The sequence below is a fragment of the Thalassophryne amazonica genome, chromosome 12 (assembly GCF_902500255.1).
Source record: "Thalassophryne amazonica chromosome 12, fThaAma1.1, whole genome shotgun sequence".
Classification (NCBI taxonomy): Eukaryota; Metazoa; Chordata; class Actinopteri; order Batrachoidiformes; family Batrachoididae; genus Thalassophryne; species Thalassophryne amazonica.
Window position 1 is genome coordinate 94,728,009 of NC_047114.1, and position 25,056 is coordinate 94,753,064.

The 25,056-nt window shown below is 42.5% G+C and overlaps 1 protein-coding gene across 1 annotated transcript in view; it reads left to right on the forward strand.

Annotated features, from left to right (window-relative positions):
* LOC117522681 (microtubule cross-linking factor 1) overlaps positions 1–25,056 on the forward strand; it is a 137,269-nt gene that overhangs the window by 38,555 nt on the left and 73,658 nt on the right. The window contains 4 exon segments of the mRNA XM_034184131.1: positions 17,776–17,832; positions 17,930–17,956; positions 17,958–18,275; positions 18,277–19,320. Of these exon segments, the coding sequence (XP_034040022.1) occupies positions 17,776–17,832; positions 17,930–17,956; positions 17,958–18,275; positions 18,277–19,320 (1,446 nt within the window).

Here is a 25,056-nt window from a genome sequence, read left to right on the forward strand (position 1 = left end):
TGCTTCCAAAATCAACACTTTTAAAGTTTGTCTGCTCTGTCTTGTGTTTCATGGCAGTATATCCATGTTTAGAATTTCAAAAACGGCTGCACTTCTCTTCAACCGAATATTTACAGCAGGCGACCCTGCACCTGATCTGCAGCCTCTGATACCAGATTTTCAAATGTCTTGTTTGAAATCTCTGTGAGATTTGATGTTCAGCCGAATTCCAGCGTTCTTCTTAAAAGCTCTTCTGAGATTCTCTCCTGTCTTGCAGTGAGAATTTCACAGTCATGGGTTGAGGGCAATTTCTGGACAGTTATTGATGTGGAGATGGAGAGGCACATTAGAGGAGCCAGAGTCTGTGTGCAAGATGTTCATGCCCACAGGGGATGGTCTGACACCGGAGTGACCGCGGGATGCTGCATCCAGCCTGTCTTGCTGCTAACCATATGCACAGCGTGCACATTTAAAACACATTCTAGGCTTTAGAAAAGGCTGTAAAATGCAGCGAGTGAACAGACGGATAAATGAATGAGTCCATCCCCTCCAGTAGGGAAAACAACTTTGACTGATAACTACATCAGTTATTACAACATTTAATGAGTACATCAGCTGCTGAACACTGCCCCCTGCTGCATGCTTTGTGGATGCTGGATGGGTGATGGAAATTAGGAGCAGGTGCAGGTATCAGTGAGAGAGATACAGACCTTTTTGTGCTGTACTACAGAAGTAAGTCGTTCCTTTCAGATTATTTTCTTTGTGGCTACATTCTAAAACTCAAAAAATGTGGTCATAACTCCGGGGAAAACATTTTGTTTGAACAAAGCTGATGCATGATACAGACACGTCTTCCATCTCCTTGTCTCTGTCTCAAAATGTGTGTGGTTTTGAAGATGTATTACTTGAAATTATTATGTTCCCCCCGTTTAGCACATGATTAATGGAACAAGCCATAGATACAGATGGATAGATACATGTGAGGACCAGTGAACCTTCTATTTTGGGCCACGTTGGCATCTTTTACCATGCAAAATTACCAGAAAACAAAATAAAGACAGACGGGCTCATCAAGTTATTCATGCAGCCTTTTAGCTAATCACAGGCTCCTGCTAACCATCAAGGCGACCACTGCTTGTGAACGTACTGAACATGCTAACGTGTAGCGATGCTATGCACATACGTGTGCTGTAGATAAAGCACGTGGGCCACTGCTGCTCGTTTGTGAACCTACTGAACATGCTAACGTGTAGCAATGTTATGCACATACGTGCGCTGTAGATAAAGCACGTGGGCCACTGCTGCTTGTTTGTGCACATACTCACATGCTAACATGTAGCGATGCTATGCACATACGTGTGCTGTAGATAAAGCACGTGGGCCACTGCTGCTCGTTTGTGAACGTACTGAACATGCTAACGTGTAGCGATGCTATGCACATACGTGTGCTGTAGATAAAGCACGTGGGCCACTGCTGCTCGTTTGTGAACCTACTGAACATGCTAACGTGTAGCAATGTTATGCACATACGTGCGCTGTAGATAAAGCACGTGGGCCACTGCTGCTTGTTTGTGCACATACTCACATGCTAACATGTAGCGATGCTATGCACATACGTGTGCTGTAGATAAAGCACGTGGGCCACTGCTGCTCGTTTGTGAACGTACTGAACATGCTAACGTGTAGCGATGCTATGCACATACGTGTGCTGTAGATAAAGCATGTGGGCCACTGCTGCTCGTTTGTGAACCTACTGAACATGCTAACGTGTAGCAATGTTATGCACATACGTGCGCTGTAGATAAAGCACGTGGGCCACTGCTGCTTGTTTGTGCACATACTCACATGCTAACATGTAGCGATGCTATGCACATACGTGTGCTGTAGATAAAGCACGTGGGCCACTGCTGCTCGTTTGTGAACCTACTGAACATGCTAACGTGTAGTGATGCTATGCACATACGTGTGCTGTAGATAAAACACGTGGGCCACTGCTGCTCGTTTGTGAACCTACTGAACATGCTAACGTGTAGCAATGTTATGCACATACGTGCGCTGTAGATAAAGCACGTGGGCCACTGCTGCTTGTTTGTGCACATACTCACATGCTAACATGTAGCGATGCTATGCACATACGTGTGCTGTAGATAAAGCACGTGGGCCACTGCTGCTCGTTTGTGAACCTACTGAACATGCTAACGTGTAGTGATGCTATGCACATACGTGCGCTGTAGATAAAACACGTGGGCCACTGCTGCTCGTTTGTGAACCTGCTGAACATGCTAACGTGTAGTGATGCTATGCACATATGTGTGCTGTAGATAAAGCACGTGAGTCACTGCTGCTTGTTTGGGAATGTACTCACATGCTAACATGTAGTGATGTTATGCACATACGTGCGCTGTAGATAATGCACGTGGGTCACTGATGCTTTTTTGTGAACCTACTCACATGCTAACATGTAGCGATGCCATGCACATACGTACGTGCACTGTCGATGATGCACGTGGGCTGTTGATGATTGCAGCTGTGCATGCACACGTGCATTATGTCTTTTTTCTTTTTAATTTGAAATGTTTCTATCTGCAAATATCTACAGGAGCCAGTGTACATTATGCAGCCAAGTGTGGTCTATGTTTGGCTGGTGGCGCAGATCCAGATGCAGTATATTTAGACTGTATAGGCCGACTGCAGGTGCTGGAAGCCAAAGATTGATCGTTTGTGCAAAAATAACCCGGTGCCATAAATCATGGCGCAGTGGCTCCTTTAAAAGATGACTCACGCGTTGTTGGTATGTGTTCTCATTTAGGAAGAAGATGTATCCAAAGTTCTAAGGGAGCGTGTTCACAAATCATTTATGTACGTTCAATCAGTGCATGCGGTATTAATTAATTTCTAAAAAAGGATTACAGTCCAGATTGACTCACTTGTCCACATCTCCCTAATATAATCTGCCTCTAAACATTTAGTCGCGACTTATCTCTCTGAGCTCTCCCGCCGTGTGAACCTTATTTATTCTGTTGTGCCAGAGTCTCAGGCTCCTCTGTCAGGGCTGAGAACGGGTTTATCTGCATCCAGCGGCTGTCACGGATCCTTTTGTGCTCGACTCCCCACACCCCCCGTCAATTCCCCCCTGCACACTGGTCACACCACGCTTCCTGTTAAATCCCATTACTGCAGCCAAACGCCACTCTGTTCTCCGTTACGGCCTTTGAGCAAAATTGTAAATAGGCCAAGCTGTTGAGTACAGATGCTGCCGAAAATACACTTGCTGTGTTCCCATTCTTACTCATCCTCCAGGTGTTTTTGTTTGTTTGTTTTTCCTCCTTCTCAGATTGGTACTATTTTCTTTAACGTCATCGCATGATGTCATTCGGCACGTTCCAGAAAAATTCCCCAGTGACTTACATAAACGGGAGTGTCGGAGCACAGAGTCCTCTGCTGTTCCCTCGGAGAAAACAGAACTTGTACTTTCATCATGACAACCACTTGTGTCAAATCACAACTACTTTGTTGATCAACTTCAACTTTACATCATCTTTCTAGCCCTATTGGTTGTGGACATGAAGCAGGAAATCTGTTTTTTGGTACCACCATGTATTTATTAACCTTTGCCCTTTGTCCAATCCTGTCTAAAGGTTGATCTTGAGGTATCTGCCCAAGTAGTTGTCTTGCTGACATGCACACACTCGCACACAGGACCGATTACAATATCCCGCTTTGTCAGCTTGCAGGGTAACTAGGAAACATATTTTTAACAAAGCTGTGATAAATCATTAGTCTCTATTACTAACATTAGGGTTGTGAGGGTTTTCTTAGCCCTCCAGCAGATATCCAGCAAAAAATTCATGCGAAATTTGTCTAGATTTTATCCGTAGTTCTTTTCAGTGGGATCTGTGGTGATCTAGTTATTAGTTGTGTCTGTCGCTGTCTTTTTGTTTCCATTTTCATCCTTTTTTGGGTCTTTTTGGCACTTTTGGTCACAATTGAAGACACATTTTTTTTTGGCTACATGATGCTAATGCTTACAAAGGGCACACATCCGTGGATTCTGACTCTCAAATGGCAAGTTGGAAAACTCATTTTCCCACTGTTGTGGCATCTTGTCTCAGTTCTTAAGTAGGCGCTTTAAAATTCAAAATTTTTTCCAAGTTTTGAGCACATTGATGACATACGAGGTGCCTTCAGTAAGTTTTTTCATAGGGACACTTTTTTTCCACAGACAAGCATGAAACTCTAGTCCCCTTCAAAGTACTCCCCTCCAGATGCAATGCACTTGTTGTATCGTTCCAACAACTTCTGGAAGGCCCCCTGGAAGTCCTCTGGTGTGAACGTGTCCACGACCCTTGTCACAGCCTCTTTCATCTCCTCAATGGTTTCAAAATTACTGCCTCTAAGGTTTCCTTGAGCTTGGGGAACAACCAAAAGCCACAGGGAGCAACGTCTGGACTGTAGGGAGGGTGAGGAACTGTCTTGATGCCCATCTGTCAAATAGTTGGAAACACGGATGGAGTTGTGGACTGGTGCATTGTCCTGAACTTTGCACAAATTTTCCGCATGTTCAGTTCATCATGAAAAATCACACTGACTTCAAACTCTACACTTATTGTCTCTATTGACATTCGACGGTCCTCATCCATAAAAGTGTGAATTTTCCCCACCAGCTCCGGTGTTCTGACTCCCGTCCCCCTCCCACACCTCTCATCTCTCACAGACTCTCTGCCACCCTTAACCTTTTTGTGCCAACAAAACACCAATGCTCTGCCCATGCAATTTAATCCTTAAGCAGTCTGAAGCAGTTCATAAATCTGCGTAGCTTTCTTTCCGAGCTTAACACAAAATTTTATAGCGTATCGCTCTTCGAGTGTCCTCCCGTCCCGACTGCATTTTGCAAAAAAGTCAGCTGGGACGAGCGTGATTTAGTAGGGTCCGCTTAACGTCCACATACAGCCGTCTCTTTCAACCCGGAATAACAAAAATTGGTAGATTATCTCCTTAGACATATGGTAATGACATATCAAAATTACAAGAGTGTGGGATGATTATAACTGCTCCTACGAAAAAGTCTCAAAACTTATTGAAGGCACCTCATACAGTAAGATCATGAATCCGTTGTTTGAATAGCATGGGGATAAAATGGTTGACGACAAAGAAAAATTCTTTTTATGATTTTAAAATTTAAAAAAATTCCAAGGGACTGCAGGTTTAAGTAGTTATATATATGGTTGATTCTTTAGCTACGGGCACTATTGGCCTTGTAAATGTAATTTCCACCACACCATTGCCTTACAATATAAAGCGCCTTGGGGCAACTGTTTGTTGTGATTTGGCGCTATATACATGTGCTCTGATGTCACTGTTTATCTCCATAGAAACTACCCAAACAATCTTTCATACAAACTGTTTAAAGGGACATTAGTGTTGTGGTGGAAATTACAGCCATAGTGTGGGACAACTACATTTTGTTTAAAAAAAAATCACAACAGTTGTATGACATTGAATACCCCAATTATGTTTTGATTATTTTACTATTTTATTCAGAGATATTTTAAAACATTAGAAAAAACGCTTCTTTACCATTCATTTTTATCATTGAAGATCAAAAGTCTGGGTGTGGGACAAGCACAAAATGGCAATATTTGCATATAATGATGCTGAAAAAAGGTGAAAAGGTCATCATAGACTACTAGAACAAATTTCTTAACACACTTTCATTGTAAAGATAACTATAAACGTGTGAAATTTCCCCTTTTTTTCTGTTGTTCAAACAATATGATCAAAGGACATAAGTGCCCGTAGTCTAAGAATCACCCATATTTTTTAAATTGATTGCACCTTGAAAAAATATAAGTGCATCTGTGTCTGTAACCAGAAGACATTCAGATACACTATGAATGCAGTACTTTTACTCTTTCTATTTTGTGCGTTGTTCCCGTGTGTCATCCTTTCTCCACTTGGTGGACAGTATTTTAATGGCATAGTGACTTTTTTTATCACAGTGTACTTTATACATACACGTGGCTCAAGGTCTGCTTAAATTTACCTATTCTTTTGTATTGATAAATCCAGTAGTTTGCTTGGAAATGCTCAGTTTACACATATTTCTGTCCACACACATCATTGACAATTGAAGGTCCTGCAGCCAGGGGTGCCAAAAAGGGGAGAATAAGGAGAAGGATTCTAGGGGCCCATGATTGACAGGGGCCCAGAGTGGCCCCTAAAACAATTATAATACTGACAAAATAATATTGGGAGTGGCCCAGTAAGATTTCTTTTCAAGGGGCCCAAAATCCCTGGCGGCACCCCTGCCTGCAACATTCAGTGGAGGACTGTGAAAAAGTGCTATAGTGGCAAACTGTGGACGTGTAGACACTAATCACAGAACAGAAAAAGACAGATCACGTCTGCACCAAAGTCCACAGCGAGCACAACCAAACGGTTCCACTTACCTTAATAGATAGCGCAGGCGACTGGTTGTAGTACATTCAGGAGTCTGAACGTGAGGTCCATAGTTATTGCTGAAATAGCTACACCTGATTGGTCCATGAACAAATTCTTGATACAGATGAGACCACTATAATTTCCAGCATTTGGTCTCTTGGTAATGGTTTGATGATGTGCTTAGAAAACGCCCTTGTGTAATGTGAAGCGTTAAAGCTGCCCCTATGCGCCCTGCATCCTCGTCGGCGCTGATACTTCCCTCTGCATCTGAGTAGCTCGTTTTTACAACCACCTTCATGATGGAGCCCTGCCGCTCCATAACAGTCAGGGTCATCATGTCCTGTGAGGGTCTGCAGACTTTCATGGCAGCAAAAGACTCCCATCAGCTGATTTTACTCAATAAAACCACTTTGAGTTGAGGGGAGAAACTCATTAGTGAACTCACCCGCTGAGCCACAAACCTACAAAGTGTTGGCGCTTAATGACGCACAGTTTGCCATCGTTTCATTATAATCTGCTGCCTTTTTTTGTCTCCCCAATCTGATAACACTTTAACCTCATGGATGCATTATTCAAACAGGACTTTGTAGATCACCGCGCTTCATCATCTCACCTGCAAAAACGCATCCATCTGCAGGGCTATTTTCAGTCCAGATATTAAAGTTGGTCTTTCACATGTTGATGGTTTAAAACTGTTCTAAGAGAGAGAGAGAGCAGCTTCCAGCAGGAAGGTGCAACAGAAGGCCGATGAATTGCATAGTGCCAGTCAGAGTCCGCGGCGCCTGGTTCAGTTGGTCCCAGCAGGGTCCTCGCTGTGGAACTACAATCTGCTAATCTCGCAGGCTGGCAAGTTGCCACGCGAGTAACACCAGCCTCACCAGTACAGCAGCCAGCTGGAGACAACTGACTGACTGACTGACTGACTGGCCCCGCTAACAGACCCGTGGGTGACGTGTGCATGAGATGACGGGTGTGCACGAGTGCAGTTGTGCAAAATACAATAAATGTGATGTGTGATGAGCAAAGAATGTGTAAGCGTCAGATTGCATGTTTTTTTTTCTTCTTTTCACTGCAAACATTTGCAAAAACAAAATAATCTCATCAGTTGAGTTAAAGATCACATCTGGAAAACAGCTGAAGCAACATCTGGCAGCATCTTGCTGCTTTAATTGTTGCTACTAAGTTTGGGTCAAATGAAAAAAAAAAAAAACTGTTTATTCCATAGAAATATGATCTATTAGAGTAGTGAGTCTGTGAGGTTAAGGTTAATTGCTGGCTGGTTTTCACTGACTTTACACCGTACTGGAAGCGTGGATGTGTGGAGAACCTCTCCAAGTGTCATAATGATCTAATTTACTCTTCATCGCCTCTAAATACTCTGGTCTCAAGTCCAGCAATATGTACAGTTTATTCCATTAGTATTTGGACAGTGACACTGTTTTTGTCATTTTTTCCTCTTTACGCCGCTGCAGTGGAGTTGCGGTGAAACAGTCCAGATTTGCTTGTCATGTAGACTTTCAGCTTTAATTCAAGGGGTTGAACCAAGCCCCAACCTCAGGCTTCATCAAAAATGAAGCCACCCGGAAGAGGAAAAAGTTGCAGTACCTTGAGTTGCCACTTGAGGCTGGCTCCAAATGTTTCCATGGAAGCCCATGTTAAAATGTCTAATTGAAGAGAAGAAATAAACATGTTTATAGCCAGGCACAAAAAAACTATTTTGGTCTGTATAGGTGTAGTTTCACGCTCCATGACAACTGTACACATGGTGAGATACCTGCTGAAACACGCCGCTAGTCGTGGCTGTTAGTTGTGAACCAACCGTGTCTGTCCTTTTCGAGCATTTTATTACAAACATCTGTAATAATGTGGTTTGCTGTGTGGTTAATTGTTTTAGCAGATCATCTACATAAGTCTATGCTCCAGTATTTCCGTTGAGTGAAATTTTCATGTAGTTTAATTTTGATACTAGTGGCATTAGCACTTTTAGCAGCTATCAGTGTCTTGATGACATTAGGTCCAGTTAATCCACGGTTACTGAGGAAATAAGCAGGTCATAATTTTTATTACACACACCAAAGCCACCCGTTATGAAAATTATTACCCCGTGCACAAAAATATGCTTTAATAAATGACCTGAACCGAGGTTAGCCCGTTCTGTTAGTTCGGTAACTCTGAAATGGGGGCGTCTTCAAGCTTCATTTATCCCGTTAAGGTCATGTAGGGTCTCGTCTTGTCCATGCTTCACCTCTTTACCCATTTATGGGTTGGCGGAGACATAGGTGGGGTAAGCTCTGTCAACATGGCGACACCCAGAACAGCATTTTTTGAGCTTCCAAACAGCTTTTACGGGTGTCTTCAGAAAGCCTCTGGAGAACGTTTCTGAGGGTTTGTCCAGTAGACACGCAGTCTATGGGTTTAGTTATATTAACCATAAAGGAACTACAGCCATTTTTATACAAAATTCACTCCATTTTCAAATAATTGTTAGTCCGGGGACCACAAGCTTCAGCTGCCCGTCATTACATCCACCACACTACAGAACCATTGTGGGTAATGGATAGTAACCACCCAGCCACACAACTGATCCATCATGACCTCTCAAAAATAGCCATCTATCTCTTGCAGCCTGGTGAAACATGGATGTTTCCTGGGCATTCTCCTTGGACTTTCGTTCTCCTGTAAAGGTATATTGCCAAACACCTCTATCCAACCAACACTGAGGACCCAGAGACTAGAACGTCATTGCCGAGATAAGTGAATGTTTCTACAAGTTGGATACTTTCACCGCATACATATATCTCTAATGGCCGAGTCTAAGAAGTCATTGAAAGTCTGGATCTTCTTGATCCAGGACAATTGTAAATCCAGACCCTCCAATTCCTCACTCAGCTTCTCAAGTGCTACAATCAAAGTACCCATTGATTCCGCAGACATATGGGACTATAAGTGTGATGGTGTTGGCAGAGGACACCAACAATGGAAGGTAACCACGTTTATTGCTCCTGATTTACTTAGCACAGTAAATTCAGCAGGCAAATAGGCTTGATCATAAACAGGCAGAGGTCAGGCACACAGGCGATCAGTCCAACAAGAAACAGTCTTTCTTTTCACCAGCAGAAGGATTCTTAAAAAAAAATTCAAGTAGTAGTAGTAGGTCCAGTACACTGAGACGTATCCAAAACAAAAGCAGTAGGTCAGTGCACAGAGATCTATGATGCCAGGCAAACAAATCCAAGACGGCAGGCAGAATTTCAGAAAGGCAGCAAAAGGTCTGCAATAGAGCGGCAAAAACACTGGAAAGCACTAAGAATATAAATGTGAGGAAGAGGAACATGAACAATCCGGCATTAATGGAACGCTCCAACAGCAACTATAAAGGGAAACAGCTGAACCTGGAAGTGCAGGAATATGCTGGAGGTTCTGCTGGAGGTTTCTTCCTGTTAAAAGGGAGTTTTTTCCCTTCCCACTGTCGCCAAGTGCTTGCTCACAGGGGGGCGTTTTGACTGTTGGGGTTTTTACGTAATTATTGTATGGCCTTGCCTTACAATATAAAGCGCCTTGGGGCAACTGTTTGTTGTGATTTGGCGCTATATAAATAAAATTGATTGATTGATTGATTGATATGTCAAACTAGAAAGCCAGAAAGGGGAAGTTAAGCTACAGAGAATATTTGCCACAGGAGCGGCTTTGCCAGATAACGCAGAGAGATAATAATAATACATGGAAAATAATGCTTGAAACAGAATAACGCAGAGTTCCACAACTAAAGGCCAAAGCGTGACCCAGTTGCACCAGGCATTATGCGCCCTTCATAGTCTTCATTATCATATATTTTACATTATCTCAAACAGTATTCGTAGTGGTGCACCCAACTGAATTTGCAGAGAATCCACTTAGACAAATTATTCAATTAGTCTGAAAAAAAACATTGCATTGTGTCTTCTTGGAATTTGTTGCTGGTCATATCCTTGTGTTTCTGAGTCTCAGATTGACTTACAGTAAACATGGATCCGTGGTCGCGGCAGACTGGGTCCCTGAGGAGCTTTGCACAAGAGGCTGTCTAATCCACTGTCTCCCTGGAGAGATTAGCTCTGTCACCAGGCCTGGGAATTAAACCACAACTGGTGTTGGAGATACTGACACAGACATGAGGATGAGGCTGGACTGGGGAAGGGGGCAGGGCTTGGGGGGTGGCAGTAAACTAGGACGGCGGCAGATTGACATATGGGATGTGGCGATGAATAAATAACCAAAGCACAAAACCCCATCTGTCATCACCAAATTTTAAAATAAATATGGGTAAATTTCCCAGTGAGATGTTCACTTCTGCTCCTCAGAGAACCATCCTTGTTCACATCATTCAAAAATGTAGCCACAAGCTTTAGAACTGTAAAATGTGTCACTGGGTTATTTCGGGGATCTTCTAAAGATCAGGTTTGGTGTTTGAAAATGGTTTTGGGAGAACCAGAAAAGTTGTTGTGCGACTCTGTTGATTGTGTCGTTGGCGGTTCGCGTGCTGTAACACGTCTGGAAAAACCTCCAGTGTCTGTTTGATGGCTTTTTCCCTTCAAGCACCTTCTGATGTAAATTGACAAGAAAACATGCCGTCGATACGAGACGCAGGCTTTCCCCATGAAAACAAAACGGTTCCCCATCAGGTGTCGCGCGTTTGACTCGTGCTCACTGAATGTTAGTGACTTAAAACAAGACTGTGAGGGCGACAGACGTGCAGACGGAGACACTGCAAACTCCTCTGCATGTCAGAAACGTGATGGTTTGTTTCATATGAAGAAGCGTGCTCATCAAAAACAGACTGGAACAAGTAGGAACATACAATTTACAAGTGTAGTCACTATCCTTTGAGCAGTGTTTGTCTGTTTGTTCCCCTGCTCCTCCCACACTTGAGTTCCACCAAACTCGATATGTGTTGTTTTGCCAAAGGTCAAGATCATTGGGGTCAAATGTCAGTTTTGTTCCCCCTCGCTCCAGTGTCTGCCAAACTGGGCACACAGGTGGGTTTTGGAATTATCAAGCAAGATCATCAGGCTGAAGGTGACTGGGATCGAGGGTAAAACCCTTGACACACACGTGGAGGGAAGTTCTGGAATTGTCTTGCAAGGTCAGATTTGACAAAAGTCAATCACTGGGATCACTGATCAAAATTGTTTTTCTCACTACAATTTGCACCACACTTGGCACAAATGTGGAAGCAAGTTTTGGAATTGCCCACCAAGATCAAATTTACAAAAGTCAATCACTGGGGCCAAGGTCACATCTACCTGTTGGATCCTTTGGCTCACTCCTCCAGGTTCTATTGCTCATTTCTACCACATTTGGAATGTGAAATAATTCAAGTCTGGGAGTATGCTCTGGTGTTTTTTCTTCACCACATCCACGGCACCATGGAACCACCTTGGGTAGAGAAACGTGCCACATAGCCAAAATGTCAAAGCTGGCATTCCCTCACAATGCAAGCGATACTTCTCATATGAGTCTCCTTAAGTAACCACTCATCTGACAGAAAGTCATTGCAGTCAGACCCAAGGATCCTCTGAAGAGACCTACTACCGAACATCCAGTCTCCACTTTACGTGGCTGGTTAGCATCCAAATCTCACAACCATACAATGAATCAGGAAGCACCAGGACCCTAAAGACTTTTGGTCTCCTGCAAAGATACCAGCATTGCCAAACACCTCTGTCCAGCTATCTCATGACTCCATAAGTTCTTCCCTGTCATCTCTCAATCTTAAAGGTTGAGGACCCAGAGACATGAACGCCACTACTGAGGTAAGTGAATGTGTCTACAAGTTCAACACTTTCACCACATACAGATACACTTCTGATGGCCGAGTCAAGGAATTCATTGCCAGGATCTTAGTCTTCATCCAGACCAATTGCAAACTCAGACGCTCAGGTTCCTCACCTAGTCCCTTAAGTGCCACAACCGGGGCATCCATTGATTCGGCAAAGATCACAGCATCATCTGCAAAGTCCAGGTCTGTAAACCATTCCTTTCAGTCAATGAAGGTTGACCCTGAAATTGCCTTGAAAGAATTAACGTTGGTAAAGGTCAAAGAATTTAATTTTCAGCCTGATTTGGATGAAATGTGACATTTAGAGACAGTTACTTCTTGCTTTTACCCAAGTCGAGACTGAAACACCGGGGTGCCCGAGCTTTTGCAGTGGTGGCCCCCAAACTATGGAATGAGTTGCCTTTGGATGTTAGGCTGGCTCCTACACTAGAGGTTTTAAAGTCTCGCTTAAAAACACATCTTTTCTCTAAGGCATTTCAAAATTGTTCATGTTCTGGTCAGTGTTAGTCATGTTGGTCACTTTTTTTTTTTTACTTTTTTTTATCTGTGTTGTATTTTATTAATGTCTTATTTGGGAAGCACTTTGTCAGCTTTGTTGTTCTTTTAAAGTGCTCGTTAAATAAAGTTGGATTGGATTGGATTTAGGTGTACTCCAGGACTACCCTGGCAAAGTCAGCCAGGGGTCAATATTTTTGGTGAAGTCCAAGGTCATTGGGGTCAAATGTCAGCTTGCCGTAGCCCTTCGTATCTTCATGCCCGCTGGTAGCTGTCATTCGTAAAACAAAGCTGTCTTCACCCTGTCTGGTTGGAACTTTGTGTAAAATGTTCAGATCTCACAGATGTGAACACTTTAATCATTTCATGAAACACAGGCACAGTAGTGTGCACGATGCTGTGTGCACGATTCCGTGTCCCCTCTCATGTGTTCCTTCGTACTTGGCTCTGGATAATTATCACTGCCCGCAGTCTGGTTACGGTCATGTTTTGGTGCGTTTCTAAGTGAGTCTTCTCTTCCTGTCTCACAGCCAGGGACTGAGTCAAGGTCCGCCCGCTTTTGCTCCGGGCCAAACAGGTTTACCCTCACACTTTCCATCTGTGCAGCCATGAATGAGTCACACTGTGCCACTGGTCTGTTTTGGCTGGTAGGAGAGCCCCCCACCTTGTTACAGTGAAGCGTGTCAGTCCTGAAGGAAAAGAACAATAACACACTCGGGAAAAATTGTCACTTGAGCCGTTGAACTTGGGTGAAAATGCTGGAGGAGTTGTTTAACAGATCATCAGAACCTTTTAATCATAAGTGCATTCAGCAGAGATTTAAACACAGGCCTTCAGTCTGGATGTTACAGTGGACTTCTCAAAGGTTTTAAAGGATAAATTTCATGATTTTCTTGCTTTTTGTCCAGTTTATGTCACACATGCAGGAAATAACCTCGTGTGCCAAATTACTTATTAGAGATTATTCTTTATCCTGATTTGGCAACACTGTGTAAGTGAGACCTGCAGCAGAGACGTTCTGCTGCAGGAATCAAACCAAAGACAAAAGATACTGCTTGTGGTATGTGAGTTCTTATGAATTTGAGCTTTGAACTTTGACCTTAAAAGTGGTTGTTCATTGGATTCTATGACATATGTTACCCCATGTGATAGCTATGCATTTTCAGAACTCTATCATCTAAACCAATAATTTGCATCTTTTTACCAAAATTGGAGCAACTTTAACTTTAGATACTTGTATAAATTGGATTCAACTTTTTTTTCCCTCTTTTTATTTGATAACTCCATAATGTTCAGTCATACAGTAGTGTTAAGAATAATAGTAGTGCTATGTGACTAAAAAGATTAATCCAGGTTTTGAGTATATTTCTTATTGTTACATGGGAAACAAGGTACCAGTAGATTCAGTAGATTCTCACAAATCCAACAAGACCAAGCATTCATGATATGCACACTCTTAAGGCTATGAAATTGGGCTATTAGTAAAAAAAAAAGTAGAAAAGGGGGTGTTCACAATAATAATAGTGTGGCATTCAGTCAGGTGTCCCCTATTTAAGGATGAAGCCAGCACCTGTTCAACATGCTTTTCTCTTTGAAAGCCTGAGGAAAATGGGACGTTCAAGACATTGTTCAGAAGAACAGCGTAGTTGATTAAAAAGTTGATTGGAGAGGGGGGAAACGTATACGCAGGTGCAAAAAAATGATAGGCTGTTCATCTACAATGATCTCCCAATGCTTTAAAATGGACACAAAAAAAAAGACGCGTGGAAGAAAAACGGAAAACCAACCTCAAAATGGATAGAAGATTAACCAGAATGGCAAAGGCTCACCCATTGATCAGCTCCAGGATGATCAAAGACAGTCTGGAGTTACCTGTAAGTGCTGTGACAGTTAGAAGACGCCTGTGTGAAGCTAATTTATTTGCAAGAATCCCCCGCAAAGTCCCTCTGTTAAGTAAAAGACGTGCAGAAGAGGTTAAAATTTGCCAAAGAACACATCAACTGGCCTAAAGAGAAATGGAGAGGAATATTTGTGGACTGATGAGAGTAAAATTGTTCTTTTTGGGTCCAAGGGCCGCAGACAGTTTGTGAGACGACCCCCAAACTCTGAATTCAGCCACAGGTCACAGTGAAGACAGTGAAGCATGGTGGTGCAAGCTTCATGATATGGGCATGTTTCTCCTACTATGGTGTTGGGCCTATATATCACATACCAGGTATCATGGATCAGTTTGGATATGACAGAATACTTGAAGAGGTCATGTTGCCTTATGCTGAAGAGGACATGCCCTTGAAATGGGTGTTTCAACAAGACAATGACCCCAAGCACACTAGTAAACCAGCAAATCTTGGTTCCAAACCAACAAAATTAAATTAATGCCTTGCAGATGTGAAGAAATCATGAAAAACTGTGGTTATACAACTAAATACTAGTTTAGTGATTCACAGGATTGGTAATCTACTGGTACCTTGTTTCCCATGTAACAATAAGAAATATACTCAAACCAAGATTAATCTTTTTAGTCACATAGCACTACTATTATTCTGAACACTACTGTAGATCATCCAAACTATACCTTTTTTGAAATCTTTATGATCAAATAATGTGGTATACCTTTCAAAGTGATTGGAGCATTTTTATTTTATTATTATTTATTATTTATTTTTATTGTAATTCATCATTGGCTACAGCTACCACTGGCTATAATACAAACCATGAACTAGGGATATACACGTAATAACTTATGGTGGTGGCTAAGAGGTTAAGTGTACTTGTTTCCAGTGAAGAAGGTTCCTGGTTTAAGGCCACCCTTGCCCGTTCTCAAATGTGGAGTTGCATCAGGAAGGGCATCCAGCATAAAACTTGTGCCAAATAAGCCACTTCAGATCTGCTATGACATTCAGCATTAAGCTTTCATGTTGCTTAATGCTGAATTATACCTTAAGTGTAGTTTTTCTGGTTGACTGATTCTGTTTTTTTCTCTCTGTCTGAGATGTGACTGGATCCACGTGCTGGATTAGATGATTATTGTAATGTGCACAGAATGGACTCTGCTGCAGGAATAGAGAGGCTTGATGACTCCCCCCAACCCCACCTGACGGTGGACCAGACGCCTGCATGGACGCTTGTCAGTTGTTGTTGTTGTGTTCTGTATTGTGAACCTTTTTGTTAGCATGGCCTAAGCTGTGGTTCACCCCTCTGAGTCTGGTCTGCTTGAGGTTTCTTCCTCAGTTCATCAGAGGGAGTTTTTCCTTACCACTGTCGCCTGTATGCTTGCTCTGGGGGTTGGTAAGGTTAGACCTTACTTGTGTGAAGCATCTTGAGGCAGCTTTGCTGTGATTTGGCACTGTATAAACTAAAATAAATCGAATTGAAATTATGGTAACCCTGAGTGAAACAAGGGTGAAGATGAAGAAACTTACTTTTATGCACCTAGTGACTTATGGGTGGTAAGATTCGCCACACTCACTTTTAACCTTTCCTCACCAGCAAAGGCACCTAATTTACTGAACTCCATGGTCTTACCCAACACCCAGTCCAAGCAAGCATTGAACAGACCCAGAACACATCTCTGACGGACACCAGGATTCACTGGGAAGATATCAGAGAGTTTGACGCCATTCTGCGCAGTCCTCACAATACCTGTATGCAGGCCGGCTATGATGTCCTGCAGTTTGTTGGGTATCCTGCACATTCTTAAGATGAAGAACAGCACCCCAATCATGCAAATCAGATGCTTTGCAGAGATCAAGGTAGACCACAAACAAGCACTTTTGAGATTCACACGTGTTCAATGGGTACTTGGAGAGGTAGAATGCAGTTTGTAGCAGAAGCTGGACTCCTTCTGTCACTGAGCAGCAAGTGAACCCTTACTGTTTGAGACCTTGGTCTTACTTTGGTCAACCTTAGAGCATCTGGGAGGGTATCCACGGTGAACTGACGTATTCTGTCATTGTTTCAGATGCATGTGAATTTTCAACTTCCTCAAGAGTTTCTTTTTCTCTATCGTGGCCTTTGACATACTTTGGCAATCACTGGGCGTTTTGATGGGGCCCTTAATGTTCTCGTACATGATGTAGCATCAGCGGGAGGTTTTCAGGAAACACTAAACCATGTTGAAAATATACAACAGTGCATGCAGCAGTGTATACGGTCACGCTGTGGTGGTTTTTACACACATTGCATGATACAAGCCCCTTTGTTATATCATCAAACCATACACTAGATCATGATCTTCACATGCCAGATTGCCGCAGTTGTAGCCCGTTAGCTTCTGGTATTTCATATCCGGAAAAGTGACAAAGGGAATTTCCTGGGACTCTGTTCAGAATTAACCCAAGCAAGTGCCTTGAGCAGCACAGAGACCACTGTAATACCCCTGTAGCTGTTGTAATCTAGGTGATCCTTTCATGATGCTGTTCGTGCATCATAGGAAAAACCTTCCTCATTCTGATTTTGTGTCTGGATTTAGAAAAGGAAAAGGAGCATCTCAAATTATTCAAATGTCAGCATGTAAATCTATGGTGTCCAGTTTCATTCCTCTCACTGTCCCTCTCAACCTGCACATAGAAGACTCTCACTGTAAGCAGATGTTAGACTTTAATACATGTTCACGCTCAGATCAGACCGTAATTATTACATCTGCAGCCTGCACTGACAAATCGCTTCCTTACTAGTCTGAGACGTGACCTGATGATGCAAATGTTACATAAAACTTCCACTTTGGTTAAGAATCATCTTTCATACAGGTCCTGCTTCACATTAAAGGGATTTGGCTCACATGTTAGTGCACGCTAATGTTCCACAGCATTAATGTTACTGTATAGTATCACCAATAGCTGTGATCATCATCAGTTTTTGTGCATCTTCATGTATGTTCTGATGTATCAATACGAAGTTGCATCAGTTGGTAATTATTGAATTCTTGCACTCATCTGTGTCTACGTCTTCCTGATGCAACAGCAAGTCTGAATATTGAACAAATGTCAGTCTGGTCACCGGAGACCTTTTTGATTCATGCTTTATTTCCTTCTTTGTTCTTTCAGATGGCACTCAGGAGACGAGGAAGCAGGGAAAGACAAGACAAGAAATCCACCAGTCAGGTAATAAATACATATTCCATCGCATTTTCTGCTTCTTTGTTTCCTTCTTGCTGTGGTCGGTAGGTGTCAGCTTGTTTAATCTTGTCCACCTTCCTAGGAGGACAGTGCAGACCTCAGGTGCCAACCTCCAGTTTGCCAAGGAGGAGTCCAGTTTGATGAGGAAGAAGATGGCAAAGCTCGGTCGGGAAAAGAATGAATTGGAGCAGGAACTGCAAAAGTACAAGTCCGTTTATGGGGACGTGGACAGTCCCCTTCCCCTGGCCGAGTGCTCTGGCGGGGGCCCTCACACTACTCGGGAGGCTGAACTGCGACTGCGCCTCAAGCTGGTCGAGGAGGAAGCTAACATCCTCGGCAGAAAGATTGTGGAGCTCGAGGTGGAGAACCGCAGCTTGCGGTCAGAAAACGAAGACATCCGATGTCAGTATGAAAGAGACTGCTTTGGCCCGCGAACCTTTCTCCAGCATGCCGTCGTCCCCCTACGGCGGTGACACACTGGAGTCGGCCAGCGAGCTGCGGCGCCACCTCCAGTTTGTTGAGGAAGAAGCTGAGTTGTTACGACGCTCAATCTCAGAGATCGAAGATCACAACAAGCAACTTACCTCTGAGCTCAACCGCTTCAAGTTTGGTCCCAGCAACAACTCTTCATCAGTTGGGGAGGAGGGTAGTGAAGGGGGGTTGTTTAAGCCCAGTAATGGTGGGAATGGTAATGGCTCCCCCAGCGGAATGATGATGGAGGAGCTAAAATCAGCCAGGATGCAGATTAACGAGTTGAGCGGGAAGGTAATGAAGCTCCAGTACGAGAACCGTGTCCTCATTTCCAACGTCCAGCGCTGTGACCTGGCCTCACACCTGGGCCTGCACAGTGGCAGCCCTCGGGACAGCGACGCAGAGAGCGACGCAGGCCGCAGGGAAGGCTCTGAGGATGAGGAAGCAGGACGACTTCTTCTCCTCCACCCTAAGAGGGAGGGTCCAATTGGTGGCGAGAGTGACTCCGAAGACCTGTTTGAAGAAAATGGCAAACACATCAGGATTTGGAAGCATAAACCCTCAGACGGTAGCGAGCTCAGTGCTACTGAATTAGCCAATCGCAGGAGAGAAGAACGGGAGTCATTCGCCAGTGTGAAACGAGAGGCGGAAAGATTGGGGAAGACGGTGGAACGCCTGATCACCGACACCGACAGTCTGATTTTTGAAGGCCGACTACTGGTAACTACAGGAGAAGGTCTGGAAGGTGGGACCACATCTGGATCTAAATCTGACTCCCAAGTTCTTGACTCCATCAACACTCGCATGAAGGCCTTCCGTACCGAGCTGCACGTCTTCATGGAGAAGTTGGACCATGTAGGGGAGGGACTAAGAGATAGAACGGAGGATCTTTCATCGATGCCCAACCTCACGGAGTCCAGCAGCTTCCTGTCCACAGTCACCTCCATGTCCAGAGACTCTCCCATTGGCACTTTTGGAAGAGATCTGGCAACAGACTTCCAGGTAAGTTCCACAGATAAACATGTAACATCTTAGGGCTGCTCGATTATGGAAAAAATCAGTATCACGATTATTTAGGGAAATACTGAAATCACGATTATTCAAACGATTATTTTTTTTAGTTACACAATGCATTTATTCAGCATTTCTCTCACTCTAAACAATAAAATTGTTATAGACAATGTGTGCAAAACCTCCAAATTAAAATGTACTGTACCTTACCTGTATAAAACATAAAATGAATAAATAAATATTAAAAATATCATATATTATTTTTCTGTTTTCCTCTCCCTTCCCTGTTGTCACTGACCAGTTGGTCAGTGTCTTTGGGCATCTCCCTGACTTGTGCTACTAGGACATAGTGCGGCTGCATTGTTTTTGTTTCAATTTATGTTCATTAGTTTGTGTTCAATTATTGTTAAAATATAAAATGAAACAGCTTTTTTAAAACTAATAAAATAGTTGCTGTTGAAAGAGCCTTTTATTTAGAAGCAAGTGATGTTCTGCTGAATTCTCAGGACCAGATGAAGGTCTCTTCTGCAGCTTTGAACTCTGGTGGTGTTTCTTTCAACTGGACTTCGTGGTGTTCAGCTCATCAATGGAAGTTTGGTTGTCTGCACAGCAAATGTTCCTGATTAGGACAAATAAAAATATTTCTTTAAATATAAAGAAACACTAAACAGTTTATATATAAGAAAGGGAAAAAATGGGGAAAAACGAAGGAAAAAAACACCCGAAAAAATAAGTTATTTAAAGTTAAGCTTTTGTGGTGTCTGAAAAAAGCTGTAGCTTTATTTGGTAAAAATAAAAAAGACTGAACCATTTACAAATTAAAGCGTTCACTCAGATCAACTGTGCTAAAAGGCTAAGCTAATGTTAGCTGATCATTAAACCTTCAGAGCAGTTCAGTAAACGTCACGTTTTATTTTTACATTATTCTCACCTCGATAAAGCTGCAGAACTAAACTCCGTTGGGCAAACTGGGACTTCGCATATATCCAAAAAGTGGGAGATTTCGGACTGAGTGGGTTTGCTCCATCACCCCGGCTGCCTGCCTTGCTCTGCAGTTTAACAAACCATTTTTATAACTTGGAATGCAGTATAAATTATAAATTCCAAAAACATGTACAAATATAGCAACAAAGTTATATACAACTATTTACATTAAAATGCAGGAAATTCAATTTCAATTTATTTTCATTTATATAGCGCCAAATCACAACAAGGTTGCCTCAAGGTGCTTCACACAAGTAAAGTCTTCTGGCCTTTTTTTGCACAGCTATTTATAAAACAATAAGATGCCCCAAAAATTATTTCTGTCACTCAGAAAAATAATTCCTGTCCAACACAAGACCTCTGACTCGTGTTGGACATGTCACAGACCTGACATTTTGTCATTCATCCTGTTGTCTACCCGGAGGCAGCATTGGCACCTCAGATTGTCTTTGGTAGCTTTTTTTTTTCCCCTCAGCAACACCCTTATGTGGGTGTGCTGATCAATCCACGTGGGGTTAGTAGTTTTGAATGGTTTAGGTCATTCATTTCTCCACCAATGACAGAGGGGAAGTCATTTATTTTCCCTCCCCAGCCAGAGAAGAGAAAAGAGGAAGATGTTCACGAGCGTGCTGCACGAAGGGCCTCCAAATATGTGGGTTGATGATCGATATTGATTGGTTTAGGTCATGTATTTTCCACCAAATGATAAAGGGAAAGTCATATTTTTTTTCCTCTTGTAATTGCTCCAGCCAGAGAGGAGAAAAGACGGAGAGAACTCCTGTTTGCACTCATGCTGGATGAAGCACCACTCCACACATCACCATAATATTCAGGGAAAAATCCTGGTGAGAATTATTAAACGTGATTCAAGTTTTACAGGGCCTATCAACAAAATTTAAAAAAACTCGTATATACTTTGAAGTCTGTACTTCCAACACATATTCAAACGGAACCTCAGAGTATGGGGGATTTGATGGAAGGTCCGCGTAATTCGGTTATGTGACTTTGACGCGTCTCCACGTCAAATGACCCCAGAGGGTTAAATCTGAAAGTCCCATTTTTACTCCTTTGTTGTGGTGCACAGCTGTAAAATGACAACACTGGGTCATTGTCCAAATACTTATGGACCTGGCTGTGGGCTGAAAGTTACAAAAGACAAAAGCGGAACAATGTGTTGGTCCTGGAAACATCCCCAGAGCTTTGGTGCAAACATAGGGTGACACAGCACGCTCCACCAACAACCACCCAGCTCTGTCACTTTGGAACCAACCCCCCCCCCCCCGCCCCAAGCCACCAACACCACCGCCGCCGCCACTGCCATCGCTTCTCACCCCCGCTCCTACATTCACATCTGCATCCTCACGCACATCCTCATAGCCAGCAGCCCTGCCTGCCTCCTGCTCTCTTCACCCACTGTCTGCTGCTGCCCTGCTCCCAGCCGGACAGGCCGAGGCTGAGTAAGGGGGTGTGTGGGAGGGAGGGTGCTTTGGAGGAATGGAGCCAATGCACAAAAAAAAGGGGGGTTTATGGCGGCTTCTACATGTGGTCAGATTCAGCGCTTTTCTACATGTTGTGAATTGCAGCATGAGGAGCTTCACACAAACTATTTGTAGTTACAGATCTGCCAGTGTTATGACACATAAATGATGGAGTACATGCAGACGTATGAGGGAGTGATTACTCAGACTCCCCGCTGTTGCCAAGGAGATGGACTGTGAAAACGAAATATCTAAAATAATATGAGAAAAGAAAAAAAATGCAAACAGAGAAGTTGCATGAGGTTGTCTGTGGCTGGTGTCCTGCTCTGTGTCTTAAATCAGCATGTCATCATTGTGTTTACTCCCCCTCAAAAAAAGGTTAATTATGTCTGTGTTGCACAACAGACTGGTCAGACCTCTCAGATGGCTGTCGTGAAGAATCAAGCAAACAGCGCTTCAGATATTTCTCACTAATCTGCTTTGGTAGAGACAGTAAAGTGAAGCTGCTTCCATGTTCATCCTGTCCGATGACTTGTTTCGGAGGCGCTCCTCGGCCTCCTGACGCTGGGTGGGTGGGGCTTAGGCAGACGCACACTTGCTGAAGTGATGACGTGATCAGACAAAATGTATTTTGACATGAACAAAGCTTTTGAGTCAAATGAAATAGATGGCAGCGCGTAATAACTCGTAACTACAGCGGCCGCGTTTTACACAGAAGATGCAAATATGTTACAGTAAGTTAAAGGGGTCGTAATGGACAAAAGGGGTGTTATGGGTGGGGTTTCATGCTAAACACACACACACACACACACACACACACAAAGGGGTGGGATGAAACACTTATCTCTTGATATGATCCATATCACCGTTTGGTGCTGATTCAGTACATATCGCAGTTCTTAATGCGATTTTAAAGTGTTACAAGTTACCCATAAGGGTGAGGGACACAGCTGTAAGTTCACTTTTTGGTTTTCAACACATCTTATTTTTGACAAAAGTTAATTTCTCAAGTGAATGAAGAGTCAAGAACTTCCTGTGCATTTGAGCAGCTTTTGTCGCCATCTAGTGGGCGATATGAGTATTTTAGGGCTGCTGGTACATTTCCTACATGAAACCCAAACTAGTAAAAAAAAAAAAAAAAAGCCATTTAGAAACATAATTTTTTTTTGTTTGTTTGTTTGTTTGTTTGTTTTTGTTTAAAGAGCTTTGACCTCCCAGTATTAATAAAAATGTAACTTTTGAGAGTTTTACAGTTTTTGATTTTTAAGATGTGAAAGTTTGCCGTAAGGATGGAACTTGCAGTTGTGAACACTTTATTTCAATATACTATGATTTTTGTTTGCTTTTTGTACCAGTAGTCCATGGGGAGAAAGTTAAGTAGTACACTTCTAGAGACTGTGTCATAAAAATCATATTACAAAAACAATGCAACCTCCCAGAACTGTACTGCATATTTGGTAATCAAATAATGAAAACTTCTTCCTGACAATATGTCATTCACAACCTCAGATTTGGCTCCTTAAAAAGTGGTATCCATATTTTGCATTAAGGTTAAGCACCGTGCATCACAATATCTGTTACACTGTATCAGGCAGATGAACTCTTCTTATCTTGGATTAATTATTTCAATGATCAGCATGAAAATGTGATGCTGTGCAGCACACCGCCGCAACCCTCCAACAGCAGCCAGGAGCATGCTGCAGGGCGCCCCGCCTCCCCTCCTTGGACCAGCCCACATTTGGCTTACAAATGGTGCATCTCAATCGTCGCTAATTTTGCACTCTGTGCCCACCACTCCTTAAAAGGAAATATTCATCAGTGTTCAGTTTGATCTGCAGGAAAATTTGTCACGAGCTGACATTTATTTCTTGTCTTTAATTTAAAACAGAAATGATGTAATACTCAGACTATGTCAGCAAAGCATTGTGGCCGGTGCTGAATAAAAATGGTACCACGTTTTTCCACCTTGTCTATACACAGTTGAATTTGAATATCAATTCTGGATTTTAAAAACTTATTTTCATGTTAAAAAATGCGATATTATGAGCATCTGGGTTTTTTCTCTTAGCCCTACAAGAAAAAAGAAAAATCTGTGATCATAAATGTGAAACTTCTCCAGCTATAGGAATATTTTTGTCTGAAATAGCTTGTTTACGGCCGCATTTACACTTCAGGTTGTGATGCACCAATCACACAGTATGCCTATATCTGCTTTTTTAAATGGCCTGTACATATCTGATATTTGCGTTAACGTGGGTTTGAACCAAATCTCTTTGGATGCAAATGCACCAGTTTGCAGATGTGCAGAGTTCTGAGGTGGATGAAAACAAAACATTCCAACACATGAAACGATCTCCTTTAACTCCTTTAACCAAATTCATTTTTTATTTTTATTTATTTTTTTTGTTATTTGGAATGTCTATATCACTTTGTTCACATGTAGAGCATCCAGAAAGTATTTGCAGCACTTCACTTTTTCCACATTTTGTTATGTTACAGCCTTATTCCAAAATGGATGAAATTCAGTTTTTCTCAAATGTTTACATACAATACCCCATAATGACAATGTGATAAAATATTTATTTTAAATATTTTTGCAAATTTATTACAAATTTAAAAAAAAAACTAAGAAATGACATGCATATAAATATTCACAGTGTTTGCCATGAAGCTCAAAACTGAGTTGAGATGCCTTCTTTTGCCATGAAGCTCAAAACTGAGTTGAGATGCCTTCTGTTTCCACTGATCATCCTTGAGATGTTTCTGCAGCTTAATTGAGTCCACATGGGGTAAATTCAGTTGACTGGGCCTGATTTGGAAAGACACACACCTGTCTACATATAAGGTCCCACAGTTGACAGTCAGAGCACAAACCAAGCATGAAGTCAAAGGAATTGTCTGTAGACCTCAGAGACAGGATTGTCTGGAGGGACAAATCTGGGGAAGGGCACAGAAACATTTCTGCTGCTTTGAAGGTCCCAGTTAGCACAGTGGCCTCCATCATCTATACACATCTGGACACCCATCTAAACTGAGTGATCAGGGCTGTAACATAACAAAATGTGGAAAAAGCAAAGCACTGTGAATACTTTCTGGATGCACTATAGCAGAGTCAAAATAACTCTGAAAGAGTTCATCTCAACACTTTGAAAATGTCTTTCTTGGTCCACATCCTGCAGTGTTATTTCAAGACTAGAAAATGTTAATTAAACACCAGAAAGTGTGTTAGTATTACGGAACTTGACCAGCTCCACTGTGGCAACCC